We start from the raw sequence: 14,845 nt of genomic DNA, 5'->3' as shown, positions 1-14,845 counted from the left end.
CGGTACCCCCTGTATATAGCCTCCACATTGACTCTGTACCGGTACCCCCTGTATATAGCCTCCACATTGACTCTGTACCGGTACCCCCTGTATATAGTCTCCACATTGACTCTGTACCGTAATACCCTGTATATAGCCTCCACATTGACTCTGTACCGGTACCCCCTGTATATAGCCTCCACATTGACTCTGTACCGGTACCCCCTGTATATAGCCTCCACATTGACTCTGTACCGGTACCCCCTGTATATAGCCTCCACATTGACTCTGTACCGGTACCCCCTGTATATATCCTCCACATTGACTCTGTACCGGTACCCCCTGTATATAGCCTCCACATTGACTCTGTACTGGTACCCCCTGTATATAGCCTCCACATTGACTCTGTACCGGTACCCCCTGTATATATCCTCCACATTGACTCTGTACCGGTACCCCCTGTATATAACCTCCACATTAACTCTGTACCGGTACCCCCTGTATATATCCTCCACATTGACTCTGTACCGGTACCCCCTGTATATAGCCTCCACATTAACTCTGTACTGATACCCCCTGTATATAGCCTCCACATTGACTCTGTACTGGTACCCCCTGTATATAGCCTCCACATTAACTCTGTACTGATACCCCCTGTATATAGCCTCCACATTGACTCTGTACTGGTACCCCCTGTATATAACCTCCACATTAACTCTGTACTGATACCCCCTGTATATAGCCTCCACATTGACTCTGTACCGGTACCCCCTGTATATAGCCTCCACTTTGACTCAGTACCGGTACCCCCTGTATATAGCCTCCACATTAACTCTGTACTGATACCCCTGTATATAGCCTCCACATTGACTCTGTACTGGTACCCCCTGTATATAGCCTCCACATTAACTCTGTACTGATACCCCCTGTATATAGCCTCCACATTGACTCTGTACCGGTACCCCCTGTATATAGCCTCCACTTTGACTCTGTACTGGTACCCCCTGTATATAGCCTCCATGCTGACTCTGTACTGGTACCCCCTGTATATAGCCTCCATGCTGACTCTGTACCGGTACCCCCTGTATATAGCCTCCACATTGACTCTGTACAGGTACCCCCTGTATATAGCCTCCACATTGACTCTGTACAGGTACCCCCTGTATATAGCCTCCACATTGACTCTGTACAGGTACCCCCTGTATATAGCCTCCACATTGACTCTGTACAGGTACCCCCTGTATATAGCCTCCACATTGACTCTGTACAGGTACCCCCTGTATATAGCCTCCACATTGACTCTGTACTGATACCCCCTGTATATAGCCTCCACATTGACTCTGTACAGGTACCCCCTGTATATAGCCTCCACATTGACTCTGTACAGGTACCCCCTGTATATAGCCTCCACATTGACTCTGTACAGGTACCCCCTGTATATAGCCTCCACATTGACTCTGTACAGGTACCCCCTGTATATAGCCTCCACATTGACTCTGTACAGGTACCCCCTGTATATAGCCTCCACATTGACTCTGTACAGGTACCCCCTGTATATAGCCTCCACATTGACTCTGTACTGATACCCCCTGTATATAGCCTCGCTATTGTTATTCACTGCTGCTCTTTAATTATTTGTTCATTTTATTTTTTACTTATACATTTTTTACTTAACACTTATTTTTCCTTAAAACTGCATTGTTGGTTATTAAGGGGTTGTATAAGGAAGCATTTCACTGTTGTATTCGGCGAATGTGACAAATAAAATTTGATTTGATTTGAACAGGAAGTCAGTCATGTGATCATAGCTCCCCTGGTCAATATATGAATCACAAAGGTCGCGCATACCAAATGATACCCTGTTCCCTCTATAGTGCCCTACTTTTTCACCAGAGCCTTATGTGCACTCTACAAAAGTAGTTCACTACATAAAGAATAGGATACAGTTTGGGACACAGCAGGATATTTTTTCTAGGTACAACTAAAGGGAATTTAAATGAATGGATGAAAGAGCATATGGTGATGTCATTATGACCTGCACGGTCCACATGTTACCCCTCAGGCTGTATGTACATAACCCTTACGTCAAGTAGCCTCTTCCATCATACAAACATCATGTCTGATGCCTAAGTGGCACCCTATTCCCTATATAGTGCACTACTTTTGACCAGGGCACAGGGGAAGGAGAATCTCTTCACTGTGGGTCAGGATCATCAGAACATTGGGAAGGTGAATCTCTTCACGATGGGTCAGCATCAGAACATTGGGAAGGTGAATCTCTTCACGATGGGTCAGCATCAGAACATTGGGAAGGTGAATCTCTTCACGATGGGACAGCATCAGAACATTGGGAAGGTGAATCTCTTCACGATGGGACAGCATCAGAACATTGGGAAGGTGAATCTCTTCACGATGGGTCAGCATCAGAACATTGGGAAGGTGAATCTCTTCACGATGGGTCAGCATCAGAACATTGGGAAGGAGAATCGCTTCACTGTGGGTCAGGATCATCAGAACATTGGGAAGGAGAATCTTTTCACAGTGGGTCAGGATCATCAGAACATTGGGAAGGAGAATCTCTTCACTGTGGGTCAGGATCATCAGAACATTGGCAAGGAGAATCTCTTCACTGTGGGTCAGGATCATCAGAACATTGGGAAGGTGAATCTCTTTACGATGGAACAGGATCGTCAGAACATTGGGAAGGTGAATCTCTTCACAGTGGGACAGGATCATCAGAACATTGGGAAGGTGAATCTCTTCACGATGGGTCAGGATCATCAGAACATTGGGAAGGTGAATCTCTTCACGATGGGTCAGGATCATCAGAACATTGGGAAGGAGAATCTCTTCACTGTGGGTCAGGATCATCAGAACATTGGGAAGGTGAATCTCTTCACGATGGGTCAGGATCATCAGAACATTGGGAAGGAGAATCTCTTCACGATGGGACAGCATCAGAACATTGGGAAGGAGAATCTCTTCACGATGGGTCAGGATCATCAGAACATTGGGAAGGAGAATCTCTTCACTGTGGGTCAGGATCGTCAGAACATTGGGAAGGAGAATCTCTTCACTGTGGGTCAGGATCATCAGAACATTGGGAAGGAGAATCTCTTCACTGTGGGTCAGGATCATCAGAACATTGGGAAGGAGAATCTCTTCACTGTGGGTCAGGATCATCAGAACATTGGGAAGGTGAATCTCTTCACTGTGGGACAGCATCATCAGAACATTGGGAAGGTGAATCTCTTCACTGTGGGTCAGGATCATCAGAACATTGGGAAGGAGAATCTCTTCACTGTGGGTCAGGATCATCAGAACATTGGGAAGGAGAATCTCTTCACTGTGGGTCAGGATCATCAGAACATTGGGAAGGAGAATCTCTTCACGATGGGTCAGGATCATCAGAACATTGGGAAGGTGAATCTCTTCACGATGGGACAGCATCAGAACATTGGGAAGGAGAATCTCTTCACGATGGGTCAGGATCATCAGAACATTGGGAAGGAGAATCTCTTTACGATGGGTCAGGATCATCAGAACATTGGGAATGTGAATCTCTTCACTGTGGGTCAGGATCATCAGAACATTGGGAAGGTGAATCTCTTCACTGTGGGTCAGGATCATCAGAACATTGGGAAGGTGAATCTCTTCACGATGGGTCAGGATCATCAGATCAGTAACGTTCGATATGAGGTATGAATAAATGCATGACAATGTAATGCCATGTTCCTTCTTTGCAGGGAAATTAATTTATGTGGTGATCGCAGATCGATAAAAGCCCCTCTTCCTCCTCGTCTCTCCTCTCTGCAGAAAAATCCTTTATTACTGGACAAATGCATCTTCTAGGCACGTCATCTCGACTCAGAGAATGCGTCCTAAATACCACCCTATTCCCTATATAGTGCACTACTTTTGACCACAGTTTATAGGGAAATACAGAGAGAAAGACATTGGGCTCCGGTCAACAGTAGTGCACTAGATAGGACCTAGGGTGCTATTTCAAGACAAGGCCCTGAGTTTACCTGCCTGGCTGACTGGCTGACTGGCTGCCTGACTGACTGGCTGCCTGGCTGACTGGCTGACTAGCTGGCTGCCTGGCTGACTGGCTGCCTGACTGACTGACTGCTTGGCTGACTGCAAGGCTGACTGGCTGCCTGGCTGCCTGGCTGGCTGCTTGGCTGCTGTTATATATGGACAACGTTAAATCTTGGCTGGCTGGCTGGCTGGCTGACTGACTGCTTGGCTGCCTGCCTGGCTGGCTGGCTGACTGGCTGGCTGGCTGCTGTTATATATGGACAACGTTAAATCTTGGCTGGCTGGCTGGCTGACTGGCTGGCTGAATGGCTGCCTGGCTGGCTGACTGACTGGCTGGCTGACTGGCTGGCTGGCTGCTGTTATATATGGCCAACGGTAAATCTTGACTGCTTGCTCCACCAATGTCATTAGTAGATGTGAGCCATGGCTCTGACCCTTCCCAACATACACTGGCGTTTGCTTTGAGTCTATGAGCGCATCTTAAATGGCACCTTATTCCCTATATAGTGCACTACTTCTGACCAGAGTTTATAGGGAATAGGGTTTCATTTGAGACACAGCTCTGTGTACTCTGTCTGTGACGTTAGGAGGTACCTCCTCTATATACTCTGTCTGTGTCGTTAGGAGGTACCTGCTCTATATACTCTGTCTGTCTGTGTCGTTAGGAGGTACCTGCTCTATATACTCTGTCTGTGTCATTAGGAGGTACCTGCTCTATATACGCTGTCTGTGTCGTTAGGAGGTACCTGCTCTATATACTCTGTCTGTGTCGTTAGGAGGTACCTGCTCTATATACTCTGTCTGTGTCGTTAGGGGGTACCTGAACCCGCACTTCATATACTCCTTCACTGAATAGAACACACACACATATCCACCCACGCACGCAACCAAACACGCACGCACGCACACACACACCCACCCACCCACCCACGCATGCAACCAAACACACACACACACATACCCACCCACCCACGCGCACACCCTCACAAACACACACACATGCCCACACACACGACCACACACACACACACACACACCCACACCCACCCACACACACCCACACACACACACACACACACGCCCACACGCCCACACACCCACACACACACACACACACACACACACACACACACACACACACACACACACACACCCACCCACCCACACACACACACACACACACACACACACACACACACACACACACACACACACACACACACACACACACACACACACACACACACACACACACACACAAAGGGCGCCAGGTAATGTAGTATTTAAGCATTGTGCCAGGTACCGAAAGGTCACTTGTTTGAATCGCCAAGCTGACATGGTGAACAGTCAGTTGACGGGCCCTTGAGAAAGGCACTTAACTCGAATTGCTCCTGGGTCGTCGTTCGTAATGGCAGGCTGTCTCAGGGAAAGGTGTTGTTCCTAATGGCAGGCTGTCTCAGGGAAAGGTGTTGTTCCTAATGGCAGACTGTCTCAGGGAAAGGTGTTGTTCCTAATGGCAGACTGTCTCAGGGAAAGGTGTTGTTCCTAATGGCAGACTGTCTCAGGGAAAGGTGTTGTTCCTAATGGCAGACTGTCTCAGGGAAAGGTGTTGTTCCTAATGGCAGACTGTCTCAGGGAAAGGTGTTGTTCATAATGGCAGACTGTCTCAGGGAAAGGTGTTGTTCATAATGGCAGACTGTCTCAGGGAAAGGTGTTGTTCCTAATGGCAGACTGTCTCAGGGAAAGGTGTTGTTCCTAATGGCAGACTGTCTCGGGGAAAGGTGTTGTTCCTAATGGCAGACTGTCTCAGGGAAAGGTGTTGTTCCTAATGGCAGACTGCGCTCAGGGAAAGGTGTTGTTCCTAATGGCAGACTGTTTCAGGAAAAGGTGTTGTTCCTAATGGCAGACTGTCTCAGGGAAAGGTGTTGTTCCTAATGGCAGACTGTCTCAGGAAAAGCTGTTGTTCCTAATGGCAGACTGTCTCAGGGAAAGGTGTTGTTCCTAATGGCAGACTGTCTCAGGAAAAGGTGTTGTTCCTAATGGCAGACTGTCTCAGGGAAAGGTGTTGTTCCTAATGGCAGACTGTCTCAGGGAAAGGTGTTGTTCCTAATGGCAGACTGTCTCAGGGAAAGGTGTTGTTCCTAATGGCAGGCTGTCTCAGGGAAAGGTGTTGTTCCTAATGGCAGACTGTCTCAGGGAAAGGTGTTGTTCCTAATGGCAGACTGTCTCAGGGAAAGGTGTTGTTCCTAATGGCAGGCTGTCTCAGGGAAAGGTGTTGTTCCTAATGGCAGACTGCGCTCAGGGAAAGGTGTTGTTCCTAATGGCAGACTGTCTCAGGGAAAGGTGTTGTTCCTAATGGCAGACTGCGCTCAGGGAAAGGTGTTGTTCCTAATGGCAGGCTGCGCTCATGTGTTCTCACTATGTTGAACCCTCTGGTCTGCTCATGCAAGGCCTCTTATGTCCAGACAGTCATAGTACTGGTTAGAGGACGTCCCACAGCTGTCCAGACAGTCATAGTATTGGTTAGGGGACGTCCCACAGCTGTCCAGATAGTCATAGTATTGGTTAGAAGATAGCATGTGGAAATTGAAAAGAAACTGAGACAGATTACAAGTTTAAACATAGTACACAGCTTGTTGAATGTCTTTGAGATTGCATTCTGTTGTTGATATTGAAATTGCATTAAATTTTTTCAGCATGTGTAACGGTTGTCGTCGTCTGATGAGGAAGAATCGGACCAAAGCGCAGCGTGGTAAGTGTTCATAACTTTTATTAAACTGAACACTGAAACAAAAAATAACAAAGTGCAAAATGAAACCGAAACAGTTCTGTCAGGTGCAGAAAACACTAAACAGTCCTGTCAGGTGCAGAACACTAAACAGTCCTGTCAGGTGCAGAACACTAAACAGTCCTGTCAGGTGCAGAACACTAAACAGTCCTGTCAGGTGCAGAAAACACTAAACAGTCCTGTCAGGTGCAGAAAACACTAAACAGTCCTGTCAGGTGCAGAAAACACTAGACAGTCCTGTCAGGTGCAGAACACTAAACAGTCCTGTCAGGTGCAGAACACTAAACAGTCCTGTCAGGTACAGAACACAAAACAGTCCTGTCAGGTGCAGAACACTAAACAGTCCTGTCAGGTGCAGAACACTAAACAGTCCTGTCAGGTGCAGAACACTAAACAGTCCTGTCAGGTGCAGAACACTAAACAGTCCTGTCAGGTGCAGAAAACACTAAACAGTCCTGTCAGGTGCAGAAAACACTAAACAGTCCTGTCAGGTGCAGAAAACACTAGACAGTCCTGTCAGGTGCAGAACACTAAACAGTCCTGTCAGGTGCAGAACACTAAACAGTCCTGTCAGGTACAGAACACTAAACAGTCCTGTCAGGTGCAGAACACTAAACAGTCCTGTCAGGTACAGAACACTAAACAGTCCTGTCAGGTGCAGAACACTAAACAGTCCTGTCAGGTGCAGAACACTAAACAGTCCTGTCAGGTGCAGAACACTAAACAGTCCTGTCAGGTGCAGAAAACACTAAACAGGAACCAACTACCCACAAAACATAGGTGGGAAAAAGCTACCTAAGTATGGTTCCCAATCAGAGACCACGATAGTCAGCTGTCCCTGATTGAGAACCACACCCGGACAAAACAAAGAAATATAAAACATAGAAAAAATAACATAGAATGCCCACCCCAAATCACACCCTGACCAAACCAAAATAGAGACATACAAAGCTCTCTAAGGTCAGGGCGTGACAGCACGTAGTCTGTCGTTTATCCATGTTGTCATAACAACACTTGATATTGCTCCATAACTAACTATTTTTTTTATTTTTTATTTTTATTCTATTTTCCAAAAGGTAAAACATTACATTCAATTGCTATTTCAAATGTACAGTTTACTAAGAATATCAATGAATCTTCCCTGGTCCCTGGTTCTCATGGTAACGCAGACAGGATGTGGTGACTGACCTTGGGGGACACACACGCACACACACACACACACACACACACACACACACACACACACACACACACACACACACACACAACAACAAGGTAATTCCCTGTCCCTTTAATATGCAGTAAAGGACCTCTGGTGCTTTGTGTTTCTCTCTCTATCTGTGATCGGGGTTAAACTGCAGCTGCTGTCCATTTGTTTAAGCCAATAAAAATGGCCCTGGCCCTCATTGTTTTGAACCAATCAACATTAAACTGAGTGTTTATTTCTGTGACTTCTCTTGGTTGAATACAATGAGAGTTTAATTGCTCTAAATGCAAAGGTATACCCTGAGCAGGAATACCGTATGTCCCCAATGACACTATTATAGTGCACTACTATTAACCAGGGCTCTTAACCCATAGGGCTCTTATCAAAAGTAGTGCACTAAATAGGGAATAAGGTATTCAGACCCTGAATACATGTAGGCCTCTTGAAGCTGTTTAATGGTTTGGGTTGCTGGACTGGGAGAATCTAGCAGGAATAATCTGGGGATCCTCACTGGACTGGGAGAATCTAGCAGGAATAATCTGGGGATCACCACTGGACTGGGAGAATAGAGCAGGAATAATCTGGGGATCCTCACTGGACTGGGAGAATCTAGCAGGAATAATCTGGGGATCCTCACTGGACTGGGAGAATAGAGCAGGTATAATCTGGGGATCACCACTGGACTGGGAGAATAGAGCAGGTATAATCTGGGGATCACCACTGGACTGGGAGAATAGAGCAGGAATAATCTGGGGATCCTCACTGGACTGGGAGAATAGAGCAGGTATAATCTGGGGATCCTCACTGGACTGGGAGAATAGAGCAGGAATAATCTGGGGATCCTCACTGGACTGGGAGAATAGAGCAGGAATAATCTGGGGATCACCACTGGACTGGGAGAATCGAGCAGGTATAATCTGGGGATCACCACTGGACTGGGAGAATCGAGCAGGACTAATCTGGGGATCACCACTGGACTGGGAGAATAGAGCAGGAATAATCCGGGGATCCTCACCGGACTGGGAGAATAGAGCAGGAATAATCTGGGGATCCTCACTGGACTGGGAGAATAGAGCAGGAATAATCTGGGGATCCTCACTGGACTGGGAGAATAGAGCAGGACTAATCTGGGGATCACCACTGGACTGGGAGAATAGAGCAGGTATAATCTGGGGATCCTCACTGGACTGGGAGAATAGAGCAGGAATAATCTGTGGGATCAACGAAGAATGTGATCGTGTGGTGTGGTTGAATGTTGAGCCTTTAGGGGGCACTCTAGCACTATCACCATGTCTCTCTTTCTTCTCCTCTCCTCTTCTCTTTATGCATGTCCCTCGTTCTCTGCCCTCCGCTTTCGCTCCCTCTCGCTCTTTCTCTTTATCTCTCTCTCTCTGTCCCTGTCTCTCTCTCATTCCCTGCACCTCTTCGCACTCAATACCTATTTTCTCCCTCTTTCTATCACTGCTTCACTCTCTCTGTAACGCCCCCCCCTCTCTCTTTCCATTTCTCCATTACTGCTTCTCTCTCTGTAACCCCCCCCTCTCTTTCTCCTTCTGCCACAGTTTGTCTCACTCTGAAACAGTCCGCCCCCCATTACAGTTTGTCTCTCTCTGTAATGGTTCCCCACCGCCAGTCTGTCTCTCTCTGTAACTGTTTCTCCCCTCCCTCTGATACATTCTGTCTCTCTCTGTAGCTGTCCCCCTCGTCACAGTCTGTCTCTCTCTGTAACTGTCCCCCTCGTCACAGTTTGTCTCTCTCTGTAGCTGTCCCCCTCGTCACAGTGTGTCTCTCTCTGTCACTGTCCCCCTCGTCACAGTCTGTCTCTCTCTGTAGCTGTCCCCATCACAGTTTGTCTCTCTCGTTAACTGTCCCCCTCCCCCTTCACAGTTTGTCTCTCTCTGTAACATCCCCCTTCACAGTCTGTCTCTCTCTGTAACCCTCCCTCTCTCCCCACTCTCTCCCCCACTCTCTTTCCCTCGTATTATGCTTCTGCCACAGTTTGTCTCTCTCTGTAACCCCCCACATCATTCAAGTTTTTCTCATTCTGTAACGCCCCCCTTTTGCAGGTCTAGACTCTCTCTCTCTTCCCCACTCTATTTTCTACTCTCCCAACCATTCTCTTTCTCCCCCACTCTCTCCCCCAATCTCTTTTCTACTCTCCCATCACCTCTCTCCCCACTCTCTTTTCTACTCTCCCAACCATTCTCTTTCTCCCCCACTCTCTTTTCTACTCTCCCAGCACATCTCTCTCTCCCCCACTCTCTTTTCTACTCTCCCAACACCGCTCTCTCTATGCCACTCTCTTTTCTACTCTCCCAACACCTCTCTCTCCCCCACTCTATTTTCTACTCTCCTCTCCTCTCGCTCTCCCCACTCTCTTTCTACTCTCCCAACACCTCTCTCTGCCACTCTCTTTTCTACTCTCCCAACACCTCTCTCTCCCCCACTCTATTTTCTACTCTCCTCTCGCTCTCCCCCACTCTCTTTTCTACTCTCCCAACACCTCTCTCTCCCCAACTCTCTTTTCTTCTCTCCCAACACCTCTCCCTCCCCCACTCTCTTTTCTACTCTCCCAACACCTCTCAATCTCCCCCACTCTCTTTTCTACTCTCCCAACACCGCTCTCTCTATGCCACTCTCTTTTCTACTCTCCCAACACCTCTCTCTCCCCCACTCTATTTTCTACTCTCCTCTCGCTCTCCCCCACTCTCTTTTCTACTCTCCCAACACCTCTCTCTCTGCCACTCTCTTTTCTACTCTCCCAACACCTCACTCTCTCCCCACTCTCTTTTCTACTCTCCCAACACCTCTCTCTCTCCCCCACTCTCTTTTCTACTCTCCCAACACCTCTCTCTCCCCCACTCTCTCCCCTACTCTCTTTTCTTCTCTCCCAACACCTCTTTCTCCCCCACTCTCTTTTCTACTCTGCCAACACCTCTCTCTCTCCCGACTCTCTTTTCTACTCTTCCAACACCTCTCTCTCTCCCCCACTCTCTTTTCTACTCTTCCAACACCTCTCTCTCTCTGCCACTCTCTTTTCTACTCTGCCAACACCTCTCTCTCTCTGCCACTCTCTTTTCTACTCTCCCAACACCTCTCTCTCTCCCCACTCTCTTTTCTACTCTTCCAACACCTCTCTCTCTCTGCCACTCTCTTTTCTACTCTCCCAACACCTCTCTCTCTCCCCACTCTCTTTTCTACTCTTCCAACACCTCTCTCTCTCTGCCACTCTCTTTTCTACTCTTCCAACACCTCTCTCTCTCCCCCACTCTCTTTTCTACTCTTCCAACACCTCTCTCTCTCCCCACTCTCTTTTCTACTCTTCCAACACCTCTCTCTCTCTGCCACCCTCTTTTCTACTCTCCCAACACCTCTCTCTCTCTGCCACTCTCTTTTCTACTCTCCCAACACCTCTCTCTCTCCCCACTCTTTTTCTACTCTCCCAACACCTCTCTCTCTGCCACTCTTTTTCTACTCTCCCAACACCTCTCTCTCTCCCCCACTCTTTTCTACTCTCCCAACACCTCTCTCTCCCCCACTCTCTCGCCCACTCCCTTTTCTACTCTCCCAACACCTCTCTATCCTCCACTCTCTCCCCAACTCTCTTTTCTACTCTCCCAACACCTCTTTCTCCCCCACTCTCTCCCCCACTCTATTTTCTACTCTCCCAACACCTCTCTCTCACCCCCACTCTCTTTTCTACTCTCCCAACACCTCTCTATCCCCCACTCTCTTTTCTACTCTACCAACACCTCTCTCCCCCACTCTGTTTTCTACTCTCCCAATCATTCTCTTTCTCCCCCACTCTCTCCCCCATTCTCTTTTCTACTCACCCAACCCCTCTCTCTCTCCCTCACTCTGTCCCTCTCCTCCCACATCCATATGAAATCAAGTGTACAGACATAAAATATGAATCATAGTATGTTAACCTTTTTTCCACCACTCTTATTCTTTATTCATTACATTTACATAATGCAGATGGATATAATTAATATGCCATTCCTATCCACATAGTCTGGGACATGACAATGTCGCCTTACAAACACAATATAATAATGGAAGTCTCATGATAAAATAAAATAGTTTTGTATTTATCATCTCTCTTCATCTGTTTGTTTTTTCAAAAAATTCTGGCTCGCTGTATTGCTCGCTCGTTTTAATGGTACTTCAGAGGAGAAGTCCTTCACCATTCACATCTACTCAAGATTAGCACATCTGTCTCCCTGTGTAGATTGTTTAGTATAGGTACAATATAATAACACTAATGAGTTACCCGTAGAGACCATGGTTGATTGCATCTCAGATTATTTATAGTTTATGTTTAGATAGCAGCCTGGCAGGCGTCACCTTGGAGACCAGTAGCAGGCTGAGATCTTAAGCATTCTGTTGTTGTCGTGAGAGAAGAGCAGAGCGATATCTGTCTCTGTCGTTTCAAATGACGAGAAGAGGACATGCGGAAAACATTTTATAAATTGTTTTTGTTCCTAAATCTTTTTGAACAAACATTCACAAACATTAAGGGAGCCAGTACAATTATCTGTAGTTTAAACTCTAAGGATCCGCCTAATTTTTTTCAATTTCGCCTAAAATGAGATACCCAAATCTAACTGCCTGTAACTCAGGCCCTGAAGCCAGGATATGCTGATTCTTGTACCATTTGAAAGGAATCACTTTGAAGTTTGTGGAAATGTGAAAGGAATGTAGGAGAATATAACACAATAGATCTGGTAAAAGATAATACAAAGATAAAAACCAACCGTTCTTATTTTTTTGTACCATCATCTTTGAAATTCAAGAGAAAGGCCATAATGTATTATTCCAGCCCAGGTGCAGTTTAGATTCTGGCCACTAGATGGCAGCAGTGTATGTGCAAAGTGTTATACTGATCCAATGAAACATTGCATTTCTGTTCAAAGTTAAGCATCAAGACTGTCCAAATGTTCCGTCTGCTAGGGACATTTTCCTTTATGACGTCATTGCTAATCAATGTATGATTCATTCTGTGTATATGTAATTCTGTGTGGTTAGTTAGGTATTTAGTAAATATATAATTCAACCCAATATTGTATTGCTGATTCAACTTGTTAGCCAGGGTTGGTGAAGATAACCAAGAATTCTACGATGTTCAGTTGAGACTGAAATAAGGTGATGATTCATTTTGACTGCTATTGATGTAAAATATTAAAAGGTCTCTAAGAGTTTATTCGGAAGATACTGAATGAACCCATATGGCTCTAGTCAAAAGTAGATCACTATTTAATGAAATGGGTATGATTTGGGACACAGACAAAATACGTTGAAGTTACTGTCTGGTCAGCAGTTTCTCAGCAGACAGAGATGTAGTTGATGATTGGATGATTGATATTATATTTAATTCCCAGAGTGATTATTGGACCAGACAGAAGGAGAGGTTTTGAAGACTTCTCCCCACCACTACAGTTGACTAATGCAGTTTCAGCTTGTCACTTAATGAATTAGATTCTTATTTAAATCTGCACAAGTAATGAGATGAATTAAAATGATATATCCGAGACTGTGCATTAATTCACGCAGGCAAACACACGTGCCCGTACACACACACAAAGACAGACAGACAGAGACACACACACACACACACACACACACACACACACACACACACACACACACACACACACACACACACACACACACACACACACACACACACACACACACACACACACACACACACACACACACACACACACACACACACACACACACACACACACACACACACACACAGCCTCCAACCAGCAGCAGAGTTGGAGTTGGTTAAAGGCGCTAGTCTCCCGTCCTGACAGCACTGCAGCGACTGGCTGAGGAACGGGATCCCATTAGTGGTCAAAATGACTTAAAAATGCCACAGTCACGCTACCCATTACGGCTCAAAATGTCACAGTCGCATGTTGTTAACAACGCTTTATTACTGCTGGCAAAATGACAGGAACTAACTACTGCAGTGGAGCGGACACTGACAGGTTTTTGATACAATATAGTTTATTGAAGCTACACAATACACTAAGAAAATGTTCCATTCACTAACTACATGTCGTGTCAATGTCTAGGTTAAATTATACATGTTAGTTAAACTGACACCCCCCCCCCCAAAAAAATAAAAAAAATGTTGTTTTAAAATCTCTAAATGTAAATATGTTTGATAACAAATCTTGTGAAATGACATGTTCTTACAAACAAAAGGAAATACATGTTTAGCTACGGTAGGTGTAGTATTGTGGAGAAACAGGTGGCTGTTCAGCTGCTATTGTGTAGATGAGAGTAGAATACGGACGTGGTCTAACTACGGTATCATGTTGACACTTTGTTTTAGTCTCCTAGGTAACGGCAGTTGTGTAATTCCATATTATTACCTGACCAGAAGTTGAACTGTTTTTTCCCCAGATGTTGAACCAGTCCGGCATTGTTGCGTGTTTCACAACAACACTTATTTTTTCTTTCTTTATTCGCTTGTTCGTTTGTTTCCTGTGTTCATTAAATAAATATGACGAACACTTACCACGCTGCACCTTGGTCTTCTCCTTCTTCCACCTACGACAGCCGTTACAACCCCCCTCCAGACCCATCTTCCCCATTATCCCTTTGTACCTGTCACTTTTTATTTTTATTTTACCTTTATTTAACTTGGCAAGTCAGTTTTAAGAAAAAATTCTTATTTTCAATGACGGCCTAGGAACAGTGGGTTAACTGCCTGTTCAGGGGCAGAACGACAGCTCGGGGATTTGACCTTGCAACCTTACGGTTACTAGCCCAACGCTCTAACCACTAGGCTACCCTGCCGCCCCAACTCT

General features: G+C 46.0%; 1 protein-coding gene across 1 annotated transcript; it reads right to left on the bottom strand.

The window, feature by feature from the left end:
* Window positions 1-8,467: 8,467 nt before the first annotated feature.
* Window positions 8,468-14,629, bottom strand: LOC135571847 (putative proline-rich protein 21). Its single transcript, XM_065019021.1, has 2 exons — window positions 14,564-14,629; window positions 8,468-9,226 (listed from the first exon to the last, which is right to left on the bottom strand). Exons 1-2 carry the CDS (start codon window positions 14,627-14,629, stop codon window positions 8,468-8,470), a joined length of 825 nt encoding a protein of 274 aa, XP_064875093.1.
* Window positions 14,630-14,845: the final 216 nt, after the last annotated feature.

The sequence above is a fragment of the Oncorhynchus nerka genome, linkage group LG5 (assembly GCF_034236695.1).
Source record: "Oncorhynchus nerka isolate Pitt River linkage group LG5, Oner_Uvic_2.0, whole genome shotgun sequence".
NCBI lineage: Eukaryota > Metazoa > Chordata > Actinopteri > Salmoniformes > Salmonidae > Oncorhynchus > Oncorhynchus nerka.
The sequence above is the reverse complement of the archived record's forward strand: the minus strand, read 5'-3'. Positions and strand labels throughout refer to the sequence as shown.